A 20,584-nucleotide genomic window follows, 5' to 3' on the forward strand; every position below is an offset into this window, starting at 1 on the left:
GTGGATAGGCTGGTTTTGGAGGATGCCAGCGTGAGCCACTCAGGACGCTTGAATGTGTTGATAACTGCTTACTCATTCCGCCTCCCTTTTGAGAGAGAGGTTCACTGGCTTCAGGAGAGCCCTAGAGTTCTCTTGTAGCTTAGTGGGAGAAGACATCACAGCAGTCGTGTGAAAGCCCAAACAAAATGAGAATGGCAGTTAATTTGGGGGATTGAGGTGTCTTATTTCCTCTATATGAAAATTCCCATTATTGAATTCTGGCAACCTCATTCTGGCTTTTTACTAAGGAGATCTTTGCATAAGCCTTTGAATTTGTAAAACATTGAATTTCCAAATTGCCTTCAACGTTTTACAGCCAATTTTTGTGTTCCACATGTAGTTAATGTAGGTTGATCAGTAGTTTGGAATAATGCTACTTGAATTGTCAGCAGCAGCCAGGGTTTTTAGAAGTGCTTTGCCTATGTTGGTTGCTTACTTTAGAGGTGGGGCTCGGGAGGGAAGATAGTTGATAAAGTCCCAGGAGACGCAGGGCAGCGGTTCTCCCATTCCTTTGCACTTAATATGAATGTTGTAAGCCCAGCCTCAGTGAATCAGCCAGAGTTGGGGTGATACAAGTCCATTTGGTTCCTGGCATTAACTGGAGCAGTGCTCAAATCAGCACTGACCAAAGCCTTGATTCTCCGGAATGGTTTTGCTGCCTTTGAAGTCCTGCTTGCTCAGCATGAGCTTGTTCTGTGTCAGGCACTGGAATCAGGCTCACTCTCTCAGCCTCTGTCGTCCTCCAGGCCAGGCTTGGCCTCCAGCAGTTCCAGCTGTGGCTTCCTCCTTTCCATTTTCCCAGGGCTTACTTGCTCAAAAGATGATGGTTGGCTACAAGTGGAGTCACACTGCAGTATGGCAGCTCTCCCTGCATGCTAATGTAAGTACAGCAAGTTCACCTCAGCCATTGGGAATGGAAGTCTCCTCGTTGGGATGGCCTGTCCACTCTGGGAGATCAAGGGCTTGCTGGAAAAAATGTTTCACATGGCAGTGTGACAGAATTTGGAGTTGATAAAAAAAGACCCCCTGAATTTTTTGCTTTCTCAGAGCAAAAAGCACAATCCATCCCTGAAAGTCCACCAGCTTTTTAATTTTTGTGTCCATAATATTAGACTTTACAGACAGTCCTGAGATTGTTTGAGATGGTTGAGTGAAATACAGATACATCTCTTTCTATTTGGAAATTATCCTGATAGATTACAGAATGTGTTGGAGCTTGACACCCAAAATGCAAAAGCGAGTACACAGCTGTTGATCGGAGCAGGCTCCTTCCAGCTCAAGCAGTGTTTGTGGCTTTGCTCAGGAGTGTCTCCAGGTCTGCAGAGGAGAAATTCAGGGCCATCCATCCACCTTCATCTCTCCTTTATGCCTGTTCATTTTCTCTTTGTCATTTGAAGGTGGGGATTCCCTGTAGGATCAGGAGCACAAGCACAGGGAAATCAGAAGTGCTGAGTTCCAGCTGCATGTGGCTCCCAGTTTCAGAGTATCAGTAGGTATGCCAAAGTCCGAAAATTGGTCAATTAGCTTATTTAAGACATCAGAGTGCAACTGGAACGATGTTGTGCAGCTTTTGGATGTTGTTATTGCATTGCTTTTTCTGACTAAGCACAGCTTGAAGGTATTCAGATTCCAAATCCTACAATTTTTCATGTTAGAAAATGACAGCCAACCCCCATTATTTTCTTCTCAAGCTGTATGCATTTTAAAATACCTCTAACTGCATAAATATGTAACTTTTCCATCTGAATGGCAAAAAAGGCAGTTACTTTTGATGTAACAGTGCCCTGAAGTTGCCAATTAATGCTGCTTTAGTTACTGATAAAAAGAACCTTGGCATCTTTCAGAAAATAATACAAATTGATTACTTTAATCAGCCTATTTGAAGCAGAATATAAATCTGCCGACACTGGAACTGTTGAATCAAACAGGGATCCCTCAGTTGTGGACTTTCCAGAGTAAATTACAATCAAGAAGAAAAAAAAAAAAATTACAATATCTGATTGTGATTGTAATATGTAATATTTATCATTTCTACAAATATTTGTTTTGATGGGAACCCGACCGGTGCCACCACTGCCAGAAGCCGAACCTCATCATTTATTTTGTGGTCGTATAAATTTTCCTTTGCCTGTTTCTTTAGTGGTATCCCAAATTGTAACTTTTTTTAATGATCAACCTATCTTGGATCGACTTTTCCCATGCCTGAGGTCCACAGTGCTGATTTAGCAGAACAAAAGCTTGAAAGATATTTCCTTTTTCTGTGCTGTTTATTATATGCTTTGCAATTGCTCTGAAGTTTACGTCAAGAAACCACGGCTGTGGTCAGGCTGGCTCATGGGAAGTGGCACCCAAAGGGTTCTACTTTGTTGTCTGTGTGGGTCTGAGATGGTTCCCACAGTGTTGGCTGGCAGCTTTGGCTTTGGGGATAGCTGGAGGTACCTCCCAAGTAGCCTGGCCAAGGAGTGTCCTCTGGAAGGCCTTCCTACCTGCATCTGCACACTTGTGGTGGCACTCCATGCCGGAGGAGCCCTTGGTTAGGGAGAGCTGGAGGGGGTTGGATCTGCTTCTGATCCTTCGTGTTTGAACTGTGCTTTACCATGCCAGTCATCAACAGCATGTCGGCTATAAACAGAACGTGGAATAATATTTTGTGTTCTGTTTTTTTCTTAGGTATTTTTTTCATTTGTTTTTCCTACTGTATAAAGCTAAATAAGTACTCCAAGAAAGTTTCTGTGTTTGTTTATTCACTTCCTTAAATCCTTGGAATCTGGACCTATAAATACAAGCTGACTTCATGTTTACAATCAGGTTCACTCTCATTTGGATTGATTGCTGTTGCTTTTAAAAACTAGGATAAAAAGTGGGATGTGTTTAGATCTTCAGGAAAAGATTTACCTTCTCACTGTCAACATACGTGGCTTTCGTAAGAAAGGAAAACCAGTTTCTCACTTTTCTAAAACTGGTGAGCTTGTTTGCCAGCAATTACAACATGAAAAGGAGAGACTTTACATCCAGACCTGAGATTTAGCTGTGCACAAAGCTGTGGGCCTTCGGGCAAGCTTATTAATGGTTGGGTGTTGAACTTCTGTAAAGAGTTAACATTTCTTGTAAGGAATCCTGGTCTGATATTTATCTTTTATTTTTATTTTTATTTGTTTAATTGGAAGATTTTAATGTCATTTCTGCCTTAGAGATTTCTAGCTGCAGATTTGCCCTAATTCCCTGTGGAAGATGATGTAGGTTTACCAATCTGCGTGAGTTTTTTTAACAAATATAAACCACTTTGCAGATCTACCAAATTATCCCTGACTGTGATCTGCAGCTGAGCTCAGTTTGGAAATCCCTTACCTCCTTGTTAAGCAATATTATGAGTTCATTCGGACTTGAAAAAATAGATGAGGTAAGAATTAAGTTTCCAACTCTACATTTGCAGATTTAAATCAGTGATTTGATTTTTCTCAAATGTGGAGGACATGGCAAATTTGAGTTTGGTATGTTTGAATGTGATTCAGAATGGAGTCAAATCTGAAAGTTTAGTAAAAATGCTAAGTTTGAAACGTCATTTGCTTATGAACCAGAAGCCTGGTTTATCCTTGAAGTAAATCTACATGTATCAGGTTTTTAAACCACAACGATGAAGTTTTGATTTCAATTCCTTTCTGCTGTATTAAATAGTTTGATTGTCTCCTGTGGTATTCAAGGACATATTTTATATAAAGCTAAGCTGGGTGCTTTTAGGCAAACATTACTTTTACCCTGACACACATGCAAAATTTCTTCGCACTCCAAAGAAGGTGGTTCAAGGAATTATGCCTATGTAATCGGGGCTGAACTTTTGTAAGTGAAGTTGCTTGCTTAGGCATTGCTCCAGCCCACACTCGTGCACATCTTCAGCTTTCTGCAGTCTGCGTAGCCTGTGAGACCTCTACTGACATGGATAAAGTAACAAGCGTGCAACATCTTTCCTCAGTCGGATGTGCATACTTTCTTGCTAAATGGCACTTTCACCATTTACATGAAGCGTAGGCTCAGTGTGCTTGCAAAGTGGGCTTCTCAGAGCCCACCCGATCACCCCAGAATGCCCAGTGATCACTGCTCCTGGTAAGAGATTTTTTTTAAAAAAAAGGAGGTTCACTATCTGGTCTATGCCTGTGCTTGGGGGGAAAAGAGAGAGAGAGAGAGAGAGCATTTTGTTGTTTTAATATGAGCTTCCTTGGATTGGTTTGCCTAATGAGTGCAATTGTGACGCAGTGTTGTGTTTTATCAGTGCCCACCCCCAGCAGAATTCTTTGCTTAAGAGGAGGCAGATTTCCACCTCCTGAACACGGCTCTGGACTCGTGCTGATGCTTCTCGGAGCTGTCTTGAGGGCTCCCCTGTGCTGGAGGGAATTCTATCCGAGGACTGCCTGTGTAAGTCGCCAGCACTTTTATACCCTCTGGAAGTTTGCATGTTCAGATGTGGCTGTGCTGAATGATAGGCTATCTATTTTAGACTTCAGCCTCTATTTACAATCAGACAGGCATGTCGCTGGGAGAACTTAGCTCCTGTTTCTCTTGAAACAACTTTTAAGTACTGGGTGAGTAATAAAGGTTTCTGTGCATGGCTTTCTTTTATAAAACGTAGTTTAAATATCCACAAAGCACTTGTTTGTTTTCTCTGAACAGATCTTAGAAATCTCTTGTGCAGAATCATAAAAACTATTTGCATGTTAGAAAGACTTTGCTTGGGCACTGAAAGATAAAACTGTTCTTTAGTACATAAAAATATCTTTATCAACAGGTGAATGAGGACTTGTTGATACCTTGCCTGGCTTACTTCGTTGGTTTGTAGAATTACTGCTTATGCATGACTGCTTTCTGTCACTTGAGTTGAATGTTTTTGGCAACATGATCTCACTCTGAATATTTTATCTGCATTTTTGGCCTTTCGGTAGGGGGAACAGAGGTTGTTAGGATCTAGGAAAACATAGCATCCTCTGCAGGTTTTGGAAACTGAAGGTGACAGTGTCTCTCTGCAGTGTTAAACTTGATAGGAGTCCCTGGAAAACTGTGAACTTCAGTGGCGTTTCCATATCGAGTAGTAGTGCCAAGTATGCACAAAAACATAGCGACTGCATTAAAATAGGAACTGATTGATACAAAATTGCTTCTGAGTATGTGGTAATTGATTTTTAGAAGTGCATTGGTGGGTTTTGTGTCCTGGAGCATTAAACTTGCATCACGCTTGGCCTTGTGACAAGTCCTGTGCATGTAATTTAGAGCCATATAGGGATGTTCTTAGTCTCGAACGACTTGAAATGTACCACCTTCCATATCACAGATGTAATATTAGTAACTTAAAGCAGGTACTTTGTGAGTCTTATGGTCCGTGCAGGAACTAGGAAAGATAAGAACTATTTTTGTGAACTGTCAGGGGCTTTGCTTATAAATCAGGTCTGGTTTCTGTGCAGCACTGTATTTAGTACCAATAGGCTGTAATGCCTGAGCTATTGCGAATTTAGAAGATCCCTGCACTTATATACATAGGTGGCAAGCCTTACAAATGTGTCTTATGTAAAAAACAGCACACAGAAATTTGGGAGGGATGGAATAAACTCCTGAAAGCCCCAGTGTGGTAAACGTTTGAGACAGACTTTTCAGCCACCGGTAATGAGAAGTGAAGGTCCTGTCGGTGCAAATTAAACACAGCAGTCTAACAAAATATTTGCTTTTTTGCGCACTGCAGGGGAGAAGAAATTGTCCTCCCCTGTATCTCTTGTCATAATGCAAAGTGGAGTACTTGTAATAGTTGTCTTTAGAAGTGCTACATTAGCTGCTGTCTATTGATATTTGTTCATACGTGATCAACAACAGAAAAAACAACAACAACAAAACAAGAGTTGAAAATGGAAACTCACTGAATCCCCATCCTGCCTGTAGCAGGGTGAAGCTTTAAACTCCACGACGGAGCAGCTGCTGAAAGCAGGTGGTTTGCATGTACTGTGGTTTATGTACATTTTAATGTTTCACGTGAATGCAGTGGATTCTCCCCTAATTTTCAGGAGAGAGAAGATGAAAAAGCATTTATCAGGTCTCTGTTTGTTCCTCTCTGTCACCCAGCTGGACTGCTGGTGGGTAATGCACTGGAATCACTTCCTCAGACTTGGAACCTAGTCCTTAGCATTTGTTTAACCATTTGTCCCTGTTGTTAGGTGGTTTTGCTTTCTCTCCACCAACAATCTGTTTGGCTAAAAAAATAAGAACTGACAACATCATCTATTCAATTTCCTGTTAATTTTTCACCAAAGCGCTTGTCTATGCTTAGAAATGTATTGTGAATAGTTTCCAGAATAGCTTTCTTAGTAAGTACCCACATATAAACATGTCCTGAAATGATCTCCTGCTTCTTGCTTCCTGGCTTTTCCTGCCCATCTGCTTGTCGCTCACAATGAGCTGCGGTGCCCCTCTCCTGGCTGTCCTTCTACTCCTTTCCTCCGGGGAGGAGACAGTCAGCAAGAGGCAAACTGACATCACAGGGGCTGTCTGGGTCATCTGCCAGCAAGGATGTGCTTTGCATTTCCAACAATCAGGTTTTTCGCATTGAAGTGCAAGTTAATAAGTCCACTGAAAGAGCCCACTTCACGAGGCCCAAGAATGCCACACTAATTATTGATCAGAAGAAAGCCACGTTAGCTAAAAACTTTGCCTTTAATGCCAAATCAGCTTCCCGTGGCCGGAAGACTCGCCCCAGCGTCGTTCCACATGCACGCATCACAGCATCCCGCAGAGGTGTGCACTGTGGCCCTGCAGGCCCAGCCTGGCCACACACCGCAGGGCCCTGTGCTCTGACAGGGTAACCTCTCTGTCTGGTGCAGCCGGCTGGAGAGACGACGTCGGTCCCACAGGTGAGGCTGAGGATCTCCCAGTGCTGAGCAGATCAGGCTTAATTGCATTTGGCGTCACGGAGGCGTATTAAGAAAATACAAAAGGGCAAAAAGGGTTGGAGGCTTCCAGATGTCATGCAAAGCCGACGGTCCGTCAGACTCTCCTGTGTGGTGTTTTTACCCATTTCTTTTTTGTCCCAGCAACAGCTCAAAATACCGCAGCTCATGGGCTAGATTAGGTGAGGAGGGGCATAGCTCAGCGTGCCCAAGCATGCCAGATGTATTTTGGGCTGCAGAAAGAAGCACGCTGCAAGATTTAGTCTGTATTTAGTCACTGGCCTACTTTGCAGGATATTTTGCATTTCTGAAAACTTTCACAGAGGAGCAGATATGACCATTTTTTTCTTCCTTCTTTCCATTTCTTTCTTTAAGCTTTTAATATCTCCTACTTACTTAAGGAGAAAGTAGTAACGCTGCTCAAACACTGCCTGCGTGTTAGTTTCTAAACATGCCCATCCCCTTTCCTCTTTTCACTTGGATTTTAGATGTGCTAAAGACAAGGTATAGCTATTGCTGTGTTCTGGCCCTGGTAAAATTGAGTCAAGACTTCGGAGGAGGACCTCTGTGTTGATCCTTGCAGTCGCACCTTGCTGCAGGTATCCTTTCCTCCCTGTATCGCATTCCAGGGATGGCGGTCACGTAGCTGCCCCTCAGCCCTTTGCCAAGAGCCCCACCAGCACACTTTGAGACTCTGCAATCTTCACCAGGAGATTTCGGAGCTCTTTGCCTCAGCACACCTATTTTCAACCTTTATTTCTCTGGGACCACCTGGAGCTCATTCCCCAGGGAAGCTGTAAGGGCAGCCTTGTGACTTAGCAGTTTATTATGGAAGCTGGATGAACTGGTTGAATAAATGCTGTCCTATGAGCTCTGCTGTGGTGGGGAATGTCACAATACCCATGCTTTCCCTCATCCAAGAGATTGGGTCAGCACAGAAAGTTGTGAGGTTGGTTGGTAAGTAGGAGACAGACCTCTGCTGGAAATAAGGATTTGCTAGCATCTCATGGCTCTGAAGGAAACAGAACTCTCATAACCACTGTGTTTGTGGATGCATGTGCATTTCAGGCAAGTTTTCCCATTTTATGGAGAGGATGCTGAAGCACAGAGGCTAACTTGGCCAAGGTGCTGTACAAATGCATGCAGGCTAAGGAATTTAATCATGAATCTCCAGTATCAAGGTAGGAGCTTGGTCCAGCACTTCATTTCTCAGCAAAAATTCAACATACATAAGTAAAAATGAGTGAATCTAACAGAGTAAGGAGAAATGTTTCTCTGCCCCCCATGCCTGCACGCTTACGCTCTCTACACAGAATTTTGAAGCAACTGTTCTCAGCTCAGGCAACAGCGAGTCAGTTCTCAAAATGCCTTGCAGGCTGAACTGCTCAAACCACCACTTCGTTAACACTTTATCTTGAGTAATCGTGTTTTCTGTTGTGGTTCCATCTGAAACGAGGTATGTAATAAGTCTCTCAGTATGAGGATGACTTGGGAAAGGCTCCCGGGCTATGGAATAGGCATTGGCATGTCTCAGTGTCTCATGGTTGCACACCACAAGTTTTGTCCCCCTTCTCAGGCAGACAAGCTCTAACTGTAAGCAATTCTTCTGAATATTGTTAGCCTTTCCCCCTCTTCAAGTCTTTTCCCACTCCAAGGGCTGAATGCTCATGAATTATGGGCAACAAGTCTTCAAATATGAAAAATGCATTGGGGCTTCGTTTTCACATGTTATCTCATAGTATAAAAATCCTTATACAAATGTTTTCAGCAGTTAAGACCTTCCAAGATGTTATTTTGGAGTGCAAATCATTCAGGGGTTGATGTCTGCTCCATATCTGGAAAAGACCAGAGCAACAATCGCCCAGCCTCTGCAGAGTCTGGAAGAAAAAAGAGAAATCTTTTCTCCTTAATATGTATGTTTGGATAAAAAGATCAATCCCTGACATAAACTTTAGGGCTTTTCAGGGAACGATTACTTAATTATTGGTGTGATGTTTCCCTTGTGGTAGTTCTCAATGATCCAGCATCTCAGGAATATGCAAAATCTCATGATTTTCTAATTTCATTATGATCTCTGAGGTTTTGGATGTTCTCTGCAGAGACCCTCTTTCCCTCCTAATGCAGACCTTCAGTGTATTCAAAAGAACTTCAGCGTGGTTTTGAAACCATGTGTGTGGATTTGTTGAATGAGGCTAAGAGGTAGAGCAGTAGTTGGGCTCGGTGTTTGCCATCTGACTTGCCCCAAATCTGAAATGTTTTTTGCAAGGTGTGCAGTTGGCTGGCAGGTATTTCCTGTTGAATATGCCCGTGACTCCTCACCACCTTCAAAATGGCACCTCCCTGGAGCGCAGATAGGAAGATGTTACAAGATGGCTTCATAGATGCAGATGACTGCTACAGGAGAAACAGCCAATGGAAGAGGCAGATGGATTTTGCCAGGCTGGTGCTTGTTTCCAGCCTTTAACCACCGTAGTCCTTACTGGTTATGGGACCCGTGAGTCCTTACAGGCTTGAATTCGGCAATGCTCTGCACCTCTGACATCTAATTTAAAGATGAAGAGCTTAGGGGGCAAGTGTATGAAGGATTCATACAGTCTGTCTGAGCCAAATCTGGAGAATAGTAATTTTCCCCTACATACTCTCAAAAATACTTTGGTTTCAAACTGCCTCTGTTCCATAGCATTCAAAGGGAGCTAGGTGACTGCTGAATGTCGAAGTGTGGTTTTTAAGTTTGATTTATATAAATATACCTAGTGGCTTTCTTACTGACCTAGAGATCAAGATATACCCTTTTGGATGGTGAAGCTTTTATTTCTTAAAACTCTTTCCTGTCCGCATTTTTGGTTTAAAGATCTCACACATATTTCTGATTAAACTAAGTAAAGACTAAGACATAGATAAAAAAGCATTTTGTACAATCAAAGTCATCAAAAATATTAAAATGTAGGAATGGTTTGAGTATAATAAGCTTACTAGTAATTAGTAACTATCTACAGAAAAGAGGAGATAGCTTAAAACTTTTTAGTCAGACTTTTCCCTACACTTATATAGATCTATAGGAATACATGGAATATTGTGATCACTGTGCTGATTCAATGGCTGAGAAGCTGTAAGAAGATGATATTCTTTTACTGCCTGGGATGTGATAACAGCAATATATGAATATCAGTGCTCTTGAGAGTATTTTGGTGACGTTTCATAGACAAAATCGTTTTCCAAAGCAGTGCATCCCATTTACAGCTGGTAAAATGGGACAGCTTTGCAGAGGGGACAGAGCTGGGCAGTGCCCATCAGCTGGGAATCAGGCTGTGTGGTGTAGTCTGTATGTCCTACATGCTATATGCTGATTTGGTGCCAAGGGCCAAAATGAATCCTTCTAGAAAGAGCTGCTCGGTAAATGCGGCAGAAAACACCAACCTCTTTGAGTCCTTTTAAAGCGATCAAAATGTTTTCTCAGTCAGTCATACTTCCAGAAGCATGTTGCTTTGGAGGTGACCTAATTTTAACCTTTTTGAATTGCTTTATGATTTAGAACAGTCACATGCCAAAGCAGGGTCCCATTAGGGGATTCAAATCATCTGTTTACTACAGAAAACACGCACTGAGACAGGCTCCGCAGGCTCTTTTTTTTTTAATTTTCTTTTCTTTCTTTCTGCTGCAGGACAGGACACCACTGCTGTACCAGTTTGGGAGCAAAATATGGAATGTTCTTCACTGCTGACTGAGCGCAGGCAAATGAACAGTATTTATAGTAGTGTGAAAATCGGCAGTTAGCAGTTTGTTCACATTCTAACACTACCAGAGAGAACTCATTGTTTACAAGAAATCTGCTTTCCAAATCCGTTACGGTTCCCTCCAGCCTTGACTATTAACTATTTGCAAAGGGGAAACGGATCTACGCTTTGGGGAAAGATGGCAATGGAAGAGTACCTGTGGATGGTCATTGTGGGTTTTATCATTGCTTTTATTTTAGCATTTTCAGTGGGTGCAAATGATGTTGCCAATTCTTTCGGAACTGCCGTGGGCTCTGGTGTAGTGACTTTGCGCCAGGCTTGCATTTTGGCTTCAGTTTTTGAAACTACTGGCTCGGTACTGCTGGGAGCAAAAGTAGGAGAGACGATTCGGAAAGGTATAATCGATGTTAACCTGTACAACGACACTGTGCCGCTGCTGATGGCAGGAGAAGTCAGCGCGATGGTTGGTGAGTAATGCTTTCCTGTTCCAAGTAACAGTCACTGCACGTTTGTCATCCTGCTCATTGTGAACGTTTTAATTAAATTTACATCTTCCCATCTTCTGGATTCACGTCCGGCTTTGTACAAATAGAGGGGTTTGCATTCCCCTTTTAGGCTCCTGCTTTTTAAAAACACTTCTAATCGTTTTCGTTTTCCAGCTATTCAGCCATTTCACTAATAGAGGAAAAAATGTTTAATGTAATGGATCGTATAGATGTATTCCTAGAGTACCTAAAAAAAAGATTTTGGAGATTTATACTGTGGTAAATGGAAAATATGTCAGCATACCATTTGTGACTGCAGAGAAAATCCTGCAGGAAGTTTACAATGAATTAAGCATTAAAGCAATTGCCTAAATAGTTTTTAAAAATCAAAGAAAATGAAGCATATTTGCTTAAACTGGTGATTTTGCTGACTGATTGCAATTAATCATATGTGTAATCCTGCCCCATGACTTCAAAGAGCAATAAAGATAGATGGCCACGCATTAAAGGCACTTTTACTTTTTCTAACTCAAACCAGCAGCAGTTCTGCGTACCTCTGAGTCTCCTCTGTACACTTTTGTTTGCAGTTAAATTAATCTCTGTTCAGAACAAGTGGCATATTCTGAGGTAAGTAACATTAAGCCCTGGTATTTCTCCTTTGTTTGTATGCAAGAGGCTTTGTGAGCTTTTGGAGAGCTCCCACAAGGATCAACAGCAAACCTGCTTTTAAAGGGCAGGATACAGCAAGCAGGAAGCACTCTCCCCAAAGTTTTCAAACAGAACCCGCACAAAAAAATAGGTGATTCCAAACAGAGATCTACTACATGCATTTTTTCCCGTTTCTGCACAATTCGTACAATTTTTTAAAAAATTGTAATGGATCAAGTTGGGCTTAGACTGCCACTTTCTGGGCTGGACTGAGGTAGTTTTGGTGAGTGAGAGGGGCAGTGCTCCTCTTCAACCTTCACCACACTTGAGCTTCCAGAGGGCTGGCTGCCTTCCCTGGAGAAGAGGAAGAAGAGCTGATTAGCTGCTGTCTCATACAAGGCAACTGCAAGGAACATCTTCAGCACTCCTGAGCTCCAATTCTTCCTCTGTCTTGATGCCTTGCAAGGCCAGCTGCAGATTCCTGCTCTTGCCCTCAAGCTGTGGGATGACTAAGGAGTGTCACTCTGCTTGCAGTATTTACCCTTTTCTTCCTGAGATAGCTCCATCATTTCCGACTCGCACCTGAGAGCAGCTCACGCCGCATGAGACGTAAGTAGTGACTTACATCTCCTGACCACCACCTGCAGAGCAGGAGTCTTTTCCCCTTTCTGTATTTCTTCATGATGTTCTGATCCTGTCTGGGCAATGTTTTATGTCCCCTATACCCCCTGTGGAGGCAACTGGCCAGAAGCTCAAGGAAAACAACTTATTTGCATGTGTGTTTACGTAAGCTTGTGTGAACTCCATGACCGGTTGCATTCCCTTCCTTCAGTAAGGGCATTAAGAACAAATCCCACATTTTAAATCTCTGAATTAAGCACAAATTACCAACTGCAGGTTCCATTTTTTTTTCCCCTCAAATCCACCTCCAGCTTTCCTCTGGATGTACAATATTTTCTCTGTATTTTCTCTCCTGTATGTTTACTTTTCCTCTTTTTCCTCTGCATATTTATCTTAGTTCTCTTATGCATCATGGTCATGCTTCCATGAACAGAGTTAGCTTCTGAATTTCATTGAGGCTTCCACGAGCCAGCTGTATAGAGGAGACCAACAGTCATGGTGTTCTCTTTTGAGTTGTTACTGGAAGATATCTTGATGCTTGCAGACAGCAGATGGGGATTCTCAGAGCAACCACCTGGTCAGAAAGAAGGAAGCAAGGAGCACTGGGATTGTCTGGGGATGACATAATTTGCATTTACATTCTGTAATGTAGCATTTTGTAATAATTTGTAACCTACTAAAATATTGATTTTTGGTGGTTTTATTATTTGGGACTTTCATTTTTGGGATGCTGTAGCATACTTCTATTCTGGAGCATTCATGCTGTGGGCCAGGAAAAGCTCTAATGAGCCTTCTGGCTTCTGGGCTGGTTTTGTCAAGGTTGGAAACATGCATTTTTCGTCAGAGAGGAGTTAAGGATTGATGTTGATATTTTAGGTGTCTGCCTTAAGGCATTGCAAGCCCCAGAGGGAAGTCCTGTTGTGGCTTATTTTGTACTTTCTTCTGTACTCTAACATGCTTGCTTCAACTTCTTTAGACTACAGATGGTCCTTTTTAGGCTATTTATCAGTCCTCCAATACTTTCCCTCCTGTTTGTTTTCTAGATCGATTAAATAAGAAATAGTGCCATATTCCCTGTTTCCCCATAAAAAACCCCAGCCATCTCTGCATATTTGTAGTGCAGCTGTGACTTGGAAGCATTTTCTCTGTTTTTTAGAACGACTTCTTTTTGGTGCAATTATGTGTCTCTGGCTGACTTATCTCTGTTCATTTGGCTCTTCAGAGATGTTACCATGTGTGTTCCCTTTCACCTCACTTCCACTTGCTGATCTCTGAAGTTCATGTCAAAGGTTTCACAGTGTATTTATTATTGTTGTAGTGTGTGGGAAGAGAGGCCAAAAAATGAAAGGGCAGGTGTTCCTTGATTGATCTAGAATTTCCAGTAGGTGTACCAGTTGTTTTGGGATAGTGCCCCAGGAAAGATCAGTGTTACTGCCTGGTTGACTTCCACACTGCATATGATGCCAGCAGACTGGCAAGACTTGTATTTAGGATAGCATTTATAAGGCAGAAACTTGACTGTATAAAGGCTTGTTTGAAGTGACAAACCAGTCTCTGAGGCTTGTTTATCAGAGTACCTTTCATTCTTCTCTTCAGTTCTCTATACTTTCCAACCTGTCCTCTCTACCAGCCTCTGCTGTCAAGACTGTTCCTTCACCATGCCTCGTCGTGAGCATCATCCCTATGTTCCTTGCACTGGAGCCCTTGTGCAACTTGAAAAGGCATCAGTAATTGCCTCCTTGCTCTCTCCCTTCTTGATGTGTATGTCGTGGAGCTGTAACACAGCTCTTTTTCAATGCTTTTAAACCCTGTTTTGTAACCAGACTCCATTTCAAGATCTTCAAACCATCCTCCCCTGTTGGAATTGAGAGTGGAGGCTGGGATTTGAGTGACAGTGTGTGTTCAGCAGCCTTGCTTTATCACCTGTGTCTGCTGCAGACCTGTAAAGACTGATGGCATGAGCCAGAAAATATGGGATCTCTCATTGCATTTTGATTGCTGTCACCTTGGAGCTTCGTAACATAGTAAGATTTTGTCTCAAGACCACAAAGCGTTAAGATGAAGAAGAGATATTACTGAGAGCTCTCTAATATTCGACAAGCAGAAAACTTGAATCATGGCCCAGATGATTTTGATGTCCCCACGCTAACCCACTGTAAGAGGAGCAGGGGACCTTTTGTGCTGCGGTATGAAAAGAAGAGCATGGAGTTGTATGCTGTTGGGCTCGCTGTCCAGCTGTGGTCTAATCTAACCATCAAAATCTTGAACCAAAACTGAATACAAGGTCCTCTCTGTGGTGCTAGAAATCTTTTTTTCCACAACTTGAATTCTCCAGTGCTGCAGTGAGCTACAGGTGAAGACAGCAAGCATCTTCACTCCCTCCTCAGTCAATTTATCCTGTAGAGTACTCTAGATAGTGGCTGCACATCACTGAGAAGAGGCATGAAAGCCCCTTGAGCCAGGATTTGAACCTTTCTCTGGTAGCATCTGAATTCAGCAGCTGAATATCTCACCAGTGAAGCCATGGTTGGCTCCTGACACTGGTCATTTGGAGGCTTCCAGGTTTGTTTCTAGAGAATGAGGTTTTCTAAGCTTGATGCATACCTGGAGCTATTTGTGTGTTCATGTGATTCAGTGAATGAACTGAATGGTGAAAAATAGTGAAAGCCTTCAAAAAAGAGCAGCCCTGTTGTGCAGCGTTAAGTGCTGTTAGTAACAAAAAATAATGAATAAGATGCAGCGTTCAGAGCAGCTATTAGACTGCTGTAGTACCTGCTTTTGCAGTCAGAAAAGGAACAAAATTCTCTTTAGGAGATCTCTGTTGTGCATGTGGAGCGTAGTCTGTGTTCATAAAGGAACAAGGGTATATCAATGAGAATTTTCTGTGTGACTTTTACTATTGTTGTGTACAGTTTATGCTTTTTCTCCTTCCTCACTTTCCAGGTTCTGCTGTTTGGCAGCTGATTGCATCTTTCTTGAAACTCCCAATATCGGGGACCCATTGCATTGTAGGTGCTACTATTGGATTTTCACTCGTTGCAATTGGCACACAGGGAGTTCAGTGGATGCAGCTTGTCAAGATTGGTAATTGCCATTTCCTTTTATGTGGGAGGGTCTGGGAAAAATTGTGCCCTGACTGCAGAAGCTTTCACAGAAGCATGTTTTTTACTGGCAGCGTTCCCTCTTTAAATTATTTTCTACCTGAGGGCTGCAGTGCATCTGCAGGCCAGCCCTGGAGAAAGGTAAAATGCAAGTTGTGCTTTTCCAGCAGTAAGCTTAGGAAACATTTTGCCTCCCAGATGTGCTTCAAGGTGACACTCCTCCTCTTCTAATGCCACAAAAAGTGACAGCTCATACCACCTCGTTCTTATTCTGAGCAATATGAATGCCCATAGTCATGTGTCTCCACCCACCAGATCCAGGAAGGTGGAAGCTGAGTGCACAGCACATGTTTACATCACAGTCTCCCACTGCCACCATCAGCACCGCCAAGCAGGGATGTCAGGAAGGGTTCTGTATTGTTTTGGAAGCCTTGTAACCCGAGTCACATCCTGAATCCTGCATTAAAAAGACTCAAGGTTGAAGGCACAGGAGTACAGTTGAGCTTTAAAGAAGTTATGTGTATTTTTTTGTAATTCTGTCAAAAGTAAAATGAAGTTTTTAGTGAGCTTGGAATAACAGCAGAATCAACCTGTTAGCTGTGTCACAAACAATAAGTGAATCTGGATGAGATTTCCAGAGCTTTGCCCTAATCCTGTTTTATTGAAATCAGTGGGAGTTTTGCCACCCACTTCTGTTAAATTAGTACTGAACATTTGCAAATCTTGCCCGCAAAAAAATTTCTGTGCATTGTTCTCTGCAACTGATGCTTCTGTGGCATTTCGGAAATTGAGACTCTTACCCTGTGTGCTGTATGACATCCTGATAGATGCAGTTGCTTGCCACTTGCTTGCACCCTTCGCAGTTATGGTGATCAGGAATTTTTAGTAATTCTCTTAGACTAATTTGATCATTAAACTTGCAAAGTTATTTGGAAATGTTTTGGCTGATGTTTCTAATAGTGCCTACCAGTAGTTTGACTTTCATGAGTATCAGTGGAAATTGAGCTGCTCCAGTTGTAAGTAAATATCTGAAACATTCCAGTTGTACAAGAACAGTTTTGAATGCATTGCTCATTGATTACTAGCTTCTTGACTATTATACGAGTTAATTATACTATATATTTCATGTTCTTTTCTGTCTTTTTTTTTTCAACACAGTTGCCTCTTGGTTTATTTCCCCTCTGTTGTCTGGCTTGATGTCTGGAGTACTTTTTGTGTTGATTAGATTCTTCATTCTAAAGAAGGTAAACAAATTCCATCGTTATAATGAGTGCCTGCTACAAAGGCTATGTTCTGGCCCATCATTTGAATGTGGATATTTCCACAGAGTTGAAAGTTTGTGGCTTGCTTTTTGGATAGGAGACCAGTCATTCTTTACCTAGCCATTGGAACTCTGTTTGCTCTTAGCAATTCTGAAAGCTCAGATTAAGTAACAAAACGCGTATTTGAGGCTTAGAAAGCGCTATGCAAGTGCATCATAAGCTAATTCATGTAGTATGTTCTGTTTCATTGAAAGATTGTACTTCGCTGCTTTATTAGTACAAATATTTCAGTGTTGATTTAGCTTCATGATAGCAATTCAAACTGTTATTTATAAAGAATAGTTCTCACTGGGAGATACTCTCATTAATATTTCAGAGAAATTTTAAGCTTTTGTTTTCTTGTGTATCAGATATTAGAAGATGGGCATCTGTTTATTTACTAGATTCTCATGAAACCTGAATCAATGGGTTTTAGTGACCTCAGTCCGCTTTGAGGTAGTATCAGTCCATATATCTCTGGTGTGGAAGATGACTTTCTTCCCACCAGCAGAGACTGGAAACCAGAACACTTTTGTCTGTTCTTTTCATTTCTCTCACACTATTCAATTTGCTAAAATAGGTGGTACAGCACATGACAAGGACCTAAAATAAGGGATACCATGTTAGTGGTTATGCAGGGAACTTAAATAGATGTGGAGCTAATTCTTTTGCTATAAATAGCACCACCTGTAACCTCAGCTTCATCATTCTTTAGTTCTGATGTAAATAAACATCAGTGATAAAAGCAGGTGGCAAATTTGAACGGACACAGCTTTGAATTTAAAATGACTTGATCTGCATAAAGGCTGAGATACTGTAGGGAAAAAGTTCCCACTCAAAAACTTCACAACTCAGTAAATTAATCATCAAAATCACATGAACATGCCCTTGTGCATGTACTCCTGGTGTCTCTGCATGACTTTAGGTAACAAAATCTGTCCAGCCACCCCTTGGCTTCATCAGGCTCTTCCCAGCTATGTAGAGCCCATCAAAAGGCCAAGGCTCTCTTTTCACAAGGGCTTTTTCCATGCATTGCATTGTGCATTTCCTCAGCACTGTCAGCTGAGCCTCTGCTTGTGAGCACCAGGGGCACAAGGCTGCACAGCTGCTTGCCTTCTGTGCCCATTGCTGAGCTCTGTGCTGGGCAGTTAAGCACGGTGACATGCCTGCTTCATTTAAAGTGCTTAGTCTGGCAGCCAGGATAGCCCCCTGCAAAGTAAAATGCTCACAGAAAGAAGTTTGCCTCCAGGTCAACCAACAGGTCTGCAGCAGACCTGAAGCTACAAGAACAGTGTCAGGCTTCCCCAAAATACTGGTGCTTGCCAAGACCATCTCTGGAGGTTTGACTGTAACCACCCAGGTCAACATCCTTTCCTCACCATCCACATGAAGGCTACAGCTGCTTGGCACTGGCTTGGGAGGATGTATTTTCCTTATGTTGGTTCATGTTTATATTAATCTGTTGGAAAACCTAGCTTATGCTTCCTTTTTTTCCTGATTTTTCTGCAGGAAGACCCTGTGCCCAATGGTCTTCGTGCACTTCCAGTTTTCTATGCTGCTACCATTGCTATTAACGTGTTCTCCATCATGTACACGGGGGCACCAGGTGAGCAAGCTGTCTCCAGCCAGAGGCACGGCTGGGAGGTTTCCTGCAGTTGTGTTGTTGCATTCATTGTGGATAACAGTGTTCCACCAGTGTGCTTTTAGGTAGCTGTAAACGCTACACTGCTACTTCTTTTATTAGGAGTTCACAAGGGCAAGAGTAAAATGTACTTGCATGCATTCTTCTATGTGTACTTGTGTTAGTGTGATTCCCCCCTGAACACTGTTTAGTGCAGATGGGCACAGCTATAACAAATTCCCTTTTTAGAGGAAAGGGAAATATCATCCTGCCAGCTTTGGCTTTATAAATCTGATGTGCAAATATGTAGAGCAAGGAGGGAAGATCCAGAGCAGTCTGGTAGGCTGTGTGTGCTCCTAATGCTATAGCTCCACTGAAACCAGCAGAGTCATGGTTCTGACGAATCTGGCACAGAGCCTATTAATTAAATATACTTCTTTATTTCCCTTCAGTGATAAGGAGCCCACAGTCTTTTCTGCATTTAATACATCTTCTCTCTTGGGTGCTTTTCATTGCAACTCAGTAGAAGGAAATGATACCTCATTTTCCTGACTTTAACTACATTTGTATTTTTGTTTTTGTCTATTTATATATTTTAACATGTTTCTATACTTATATGCTTTTATTTGCATGTATATGTTTATATGCTTGCACTTATGTGTTCATGTTTAAATTTGCTTAAGCAATGAGTATTTAAACATAACCTTGCAGTAAGACAGTTCAGAAAGAAGTGTTCAATTCTCTCAACTACATTCCTGAAGAGTCTGGTCACTGAACATTATCTTTAGATTAGATCATTGCCCTGGAGCAGTGAATGATCACACAATTGGAAAGAGACTCCAATCTTTAATATGCCCCCTGAATTAAGAAAACGGGTTTAGAAAGTAACCTTTCATGAATGGAAATCTGTTTTCTCTAAAATGTGCAGTACTAAATGTACTAGACAAATGCATTTGTTAAGCTGTGGTTGATAGTGTAGCATTAGTGAAATTAACAAAAAGCTTGCAAAGTTCCCACTTTGAGGGAAGCATAATTCAACTTTTCTTTTTTCTTGAGTCAAAATCCTCACTGGATGGATATCCAAGATGTTTCACAGTAAATCAGCTGTATAACCAACATTTCCTGACTAATTGTTTTGCAGAAGTAGGTCAGGCAGTCTGCAGTGACTCATTAAGCAAAATAAATGAAATAAGAATCTTAATGTCCCTTCTGTTTCAGCTAAGCGGTCTCTAAAGTATGTGAGTGAAAAGGTGGGATTCCATTTTTGATATGCAGAGAATACGCGTTTAAAATATATGTCTATTCTCTATCGCCTCTACTCTGTCAGTGTTTACGAAGAAGTATGAATCAACAACATAAGTTGCAAGATAAGCATGTATTGATGGAACAGAAGGGTCAGAGTCCAGGCTCTTTCTTCATCAAGGGCCTGATCACACTGGTTAATTGAACAAGAGCAAGGAGATCTCTTGGGAGAATGGAAGCCAGGTGGTTTTAAAGTAGTACAAGTAGTTTGCAGTTTCACATAGCAGGACTGGAGCCTCGGTTCAGAAGTGACACACGAAGCTATTATTATAAGCAGATAATGGCTTAGATTAAGCTAAGCAGCAGGTTATATTGACCAGAGCAGAGGTCAGGTAAATACTTAACCTAATAGGCAACAGAGTTTAACATGCATTAGTATATACAGTAGTGACAAACTAGTTTTGTAGCCCTGATATGGATGTTTTGCCACTGACTTCTTTGGAAATGAGGTCATTGGGGGGTAACAAATTGCTTGTAGGATCGGTCCCGTAAATGTTAGCAGGTCAGCTAGACTTTTGAATATTGCACTTATATGACATATTCGTGTTAAAAATGAGCCACTCATTCATGCTGGGTTTGAATACATGGCAAACACGGGCTTTTGCAAGTCTGATGTTCCACTGCTTGAGATAAATAAGTCAAGTTAACTTACAGTTTGCTTGGGTTTTACTTTTGTCTTCACAGTACTTGGGCTGGTACTGCCAATGTGGGCTATTGCTCTGATATCACTCGGCGTGTCCTTAGTATTTGCTGTCTTAGTTTGGATTTTTGTATGCCCCTGGATGAAAAGAAAAATAGAAAGTAAGTACTTG

The 20,584-nt window shown here is 41.8% G+C and overlaps 1 protein-coding gene across 3 annotated transcripts in view; it reads left to right on the forward strand.

Annotated features, from left to right (window-relative positions):
• Window positions 1-20,584, forward strand: part of SLC20A2 (solute carrier family 20 member 2) — a 57,036-nt gene that overhangs the window by 15,759 nt on the left and 20,693 nt on the right. Inside the window, exons 1-6 of one of the 3 annotated variants that reach the window (XM_042828364.1) lie at window positions 4,307-4,449; window positions 10,621-11,160; window positions 15,391-15,531; window positions 16,707-16,792; window positions 18,359-18,455; window positions 20,457-20,573. In XM_042828364.1, the coding sequence (XP_042684298.1) occupies window positions 10,872-11,160; window positions 15,391-15,531; window positions 16,707-16,792; window positions 18,359-18,455; window positions 20,457-20,573 (730 nt within the window). In that variant the 5' untranslated portion in view covers window positions 4,307-4,449; window positions 10,621-10,871. Of the gene's footprint in view, window positions 1-4,306; window positions 4,450-4,534; window positions 4,617-10,620; window positions 11,161-15,390; window positions 15,532-16,706; window positions 16,793-18,358; window positions 18,456-20,456; window positions 20,574-20,584 lie in introns of those variants that run through there. The other 2 variants (XM_042828365.1, XM_042828366.1) reach the window with 2 other exon arrangements.

Source organism: Centrocercus urophasianus, unplaced genomic scaffold (genome assembly GCF_019232065.1).
Source record: "Centrocercus urophasianus isolate 14NV4802_14NV808 unplaced genomic scaffold, USGS_Curo_1.0 seq_3, whole genome shotgun sequence".
Lineage (NCBI taxonomy): Eukaryota > Metazoa > Chordata > Aves > Galliformes > Phasianidae > Centrocercus > Centrocercus urophasianus.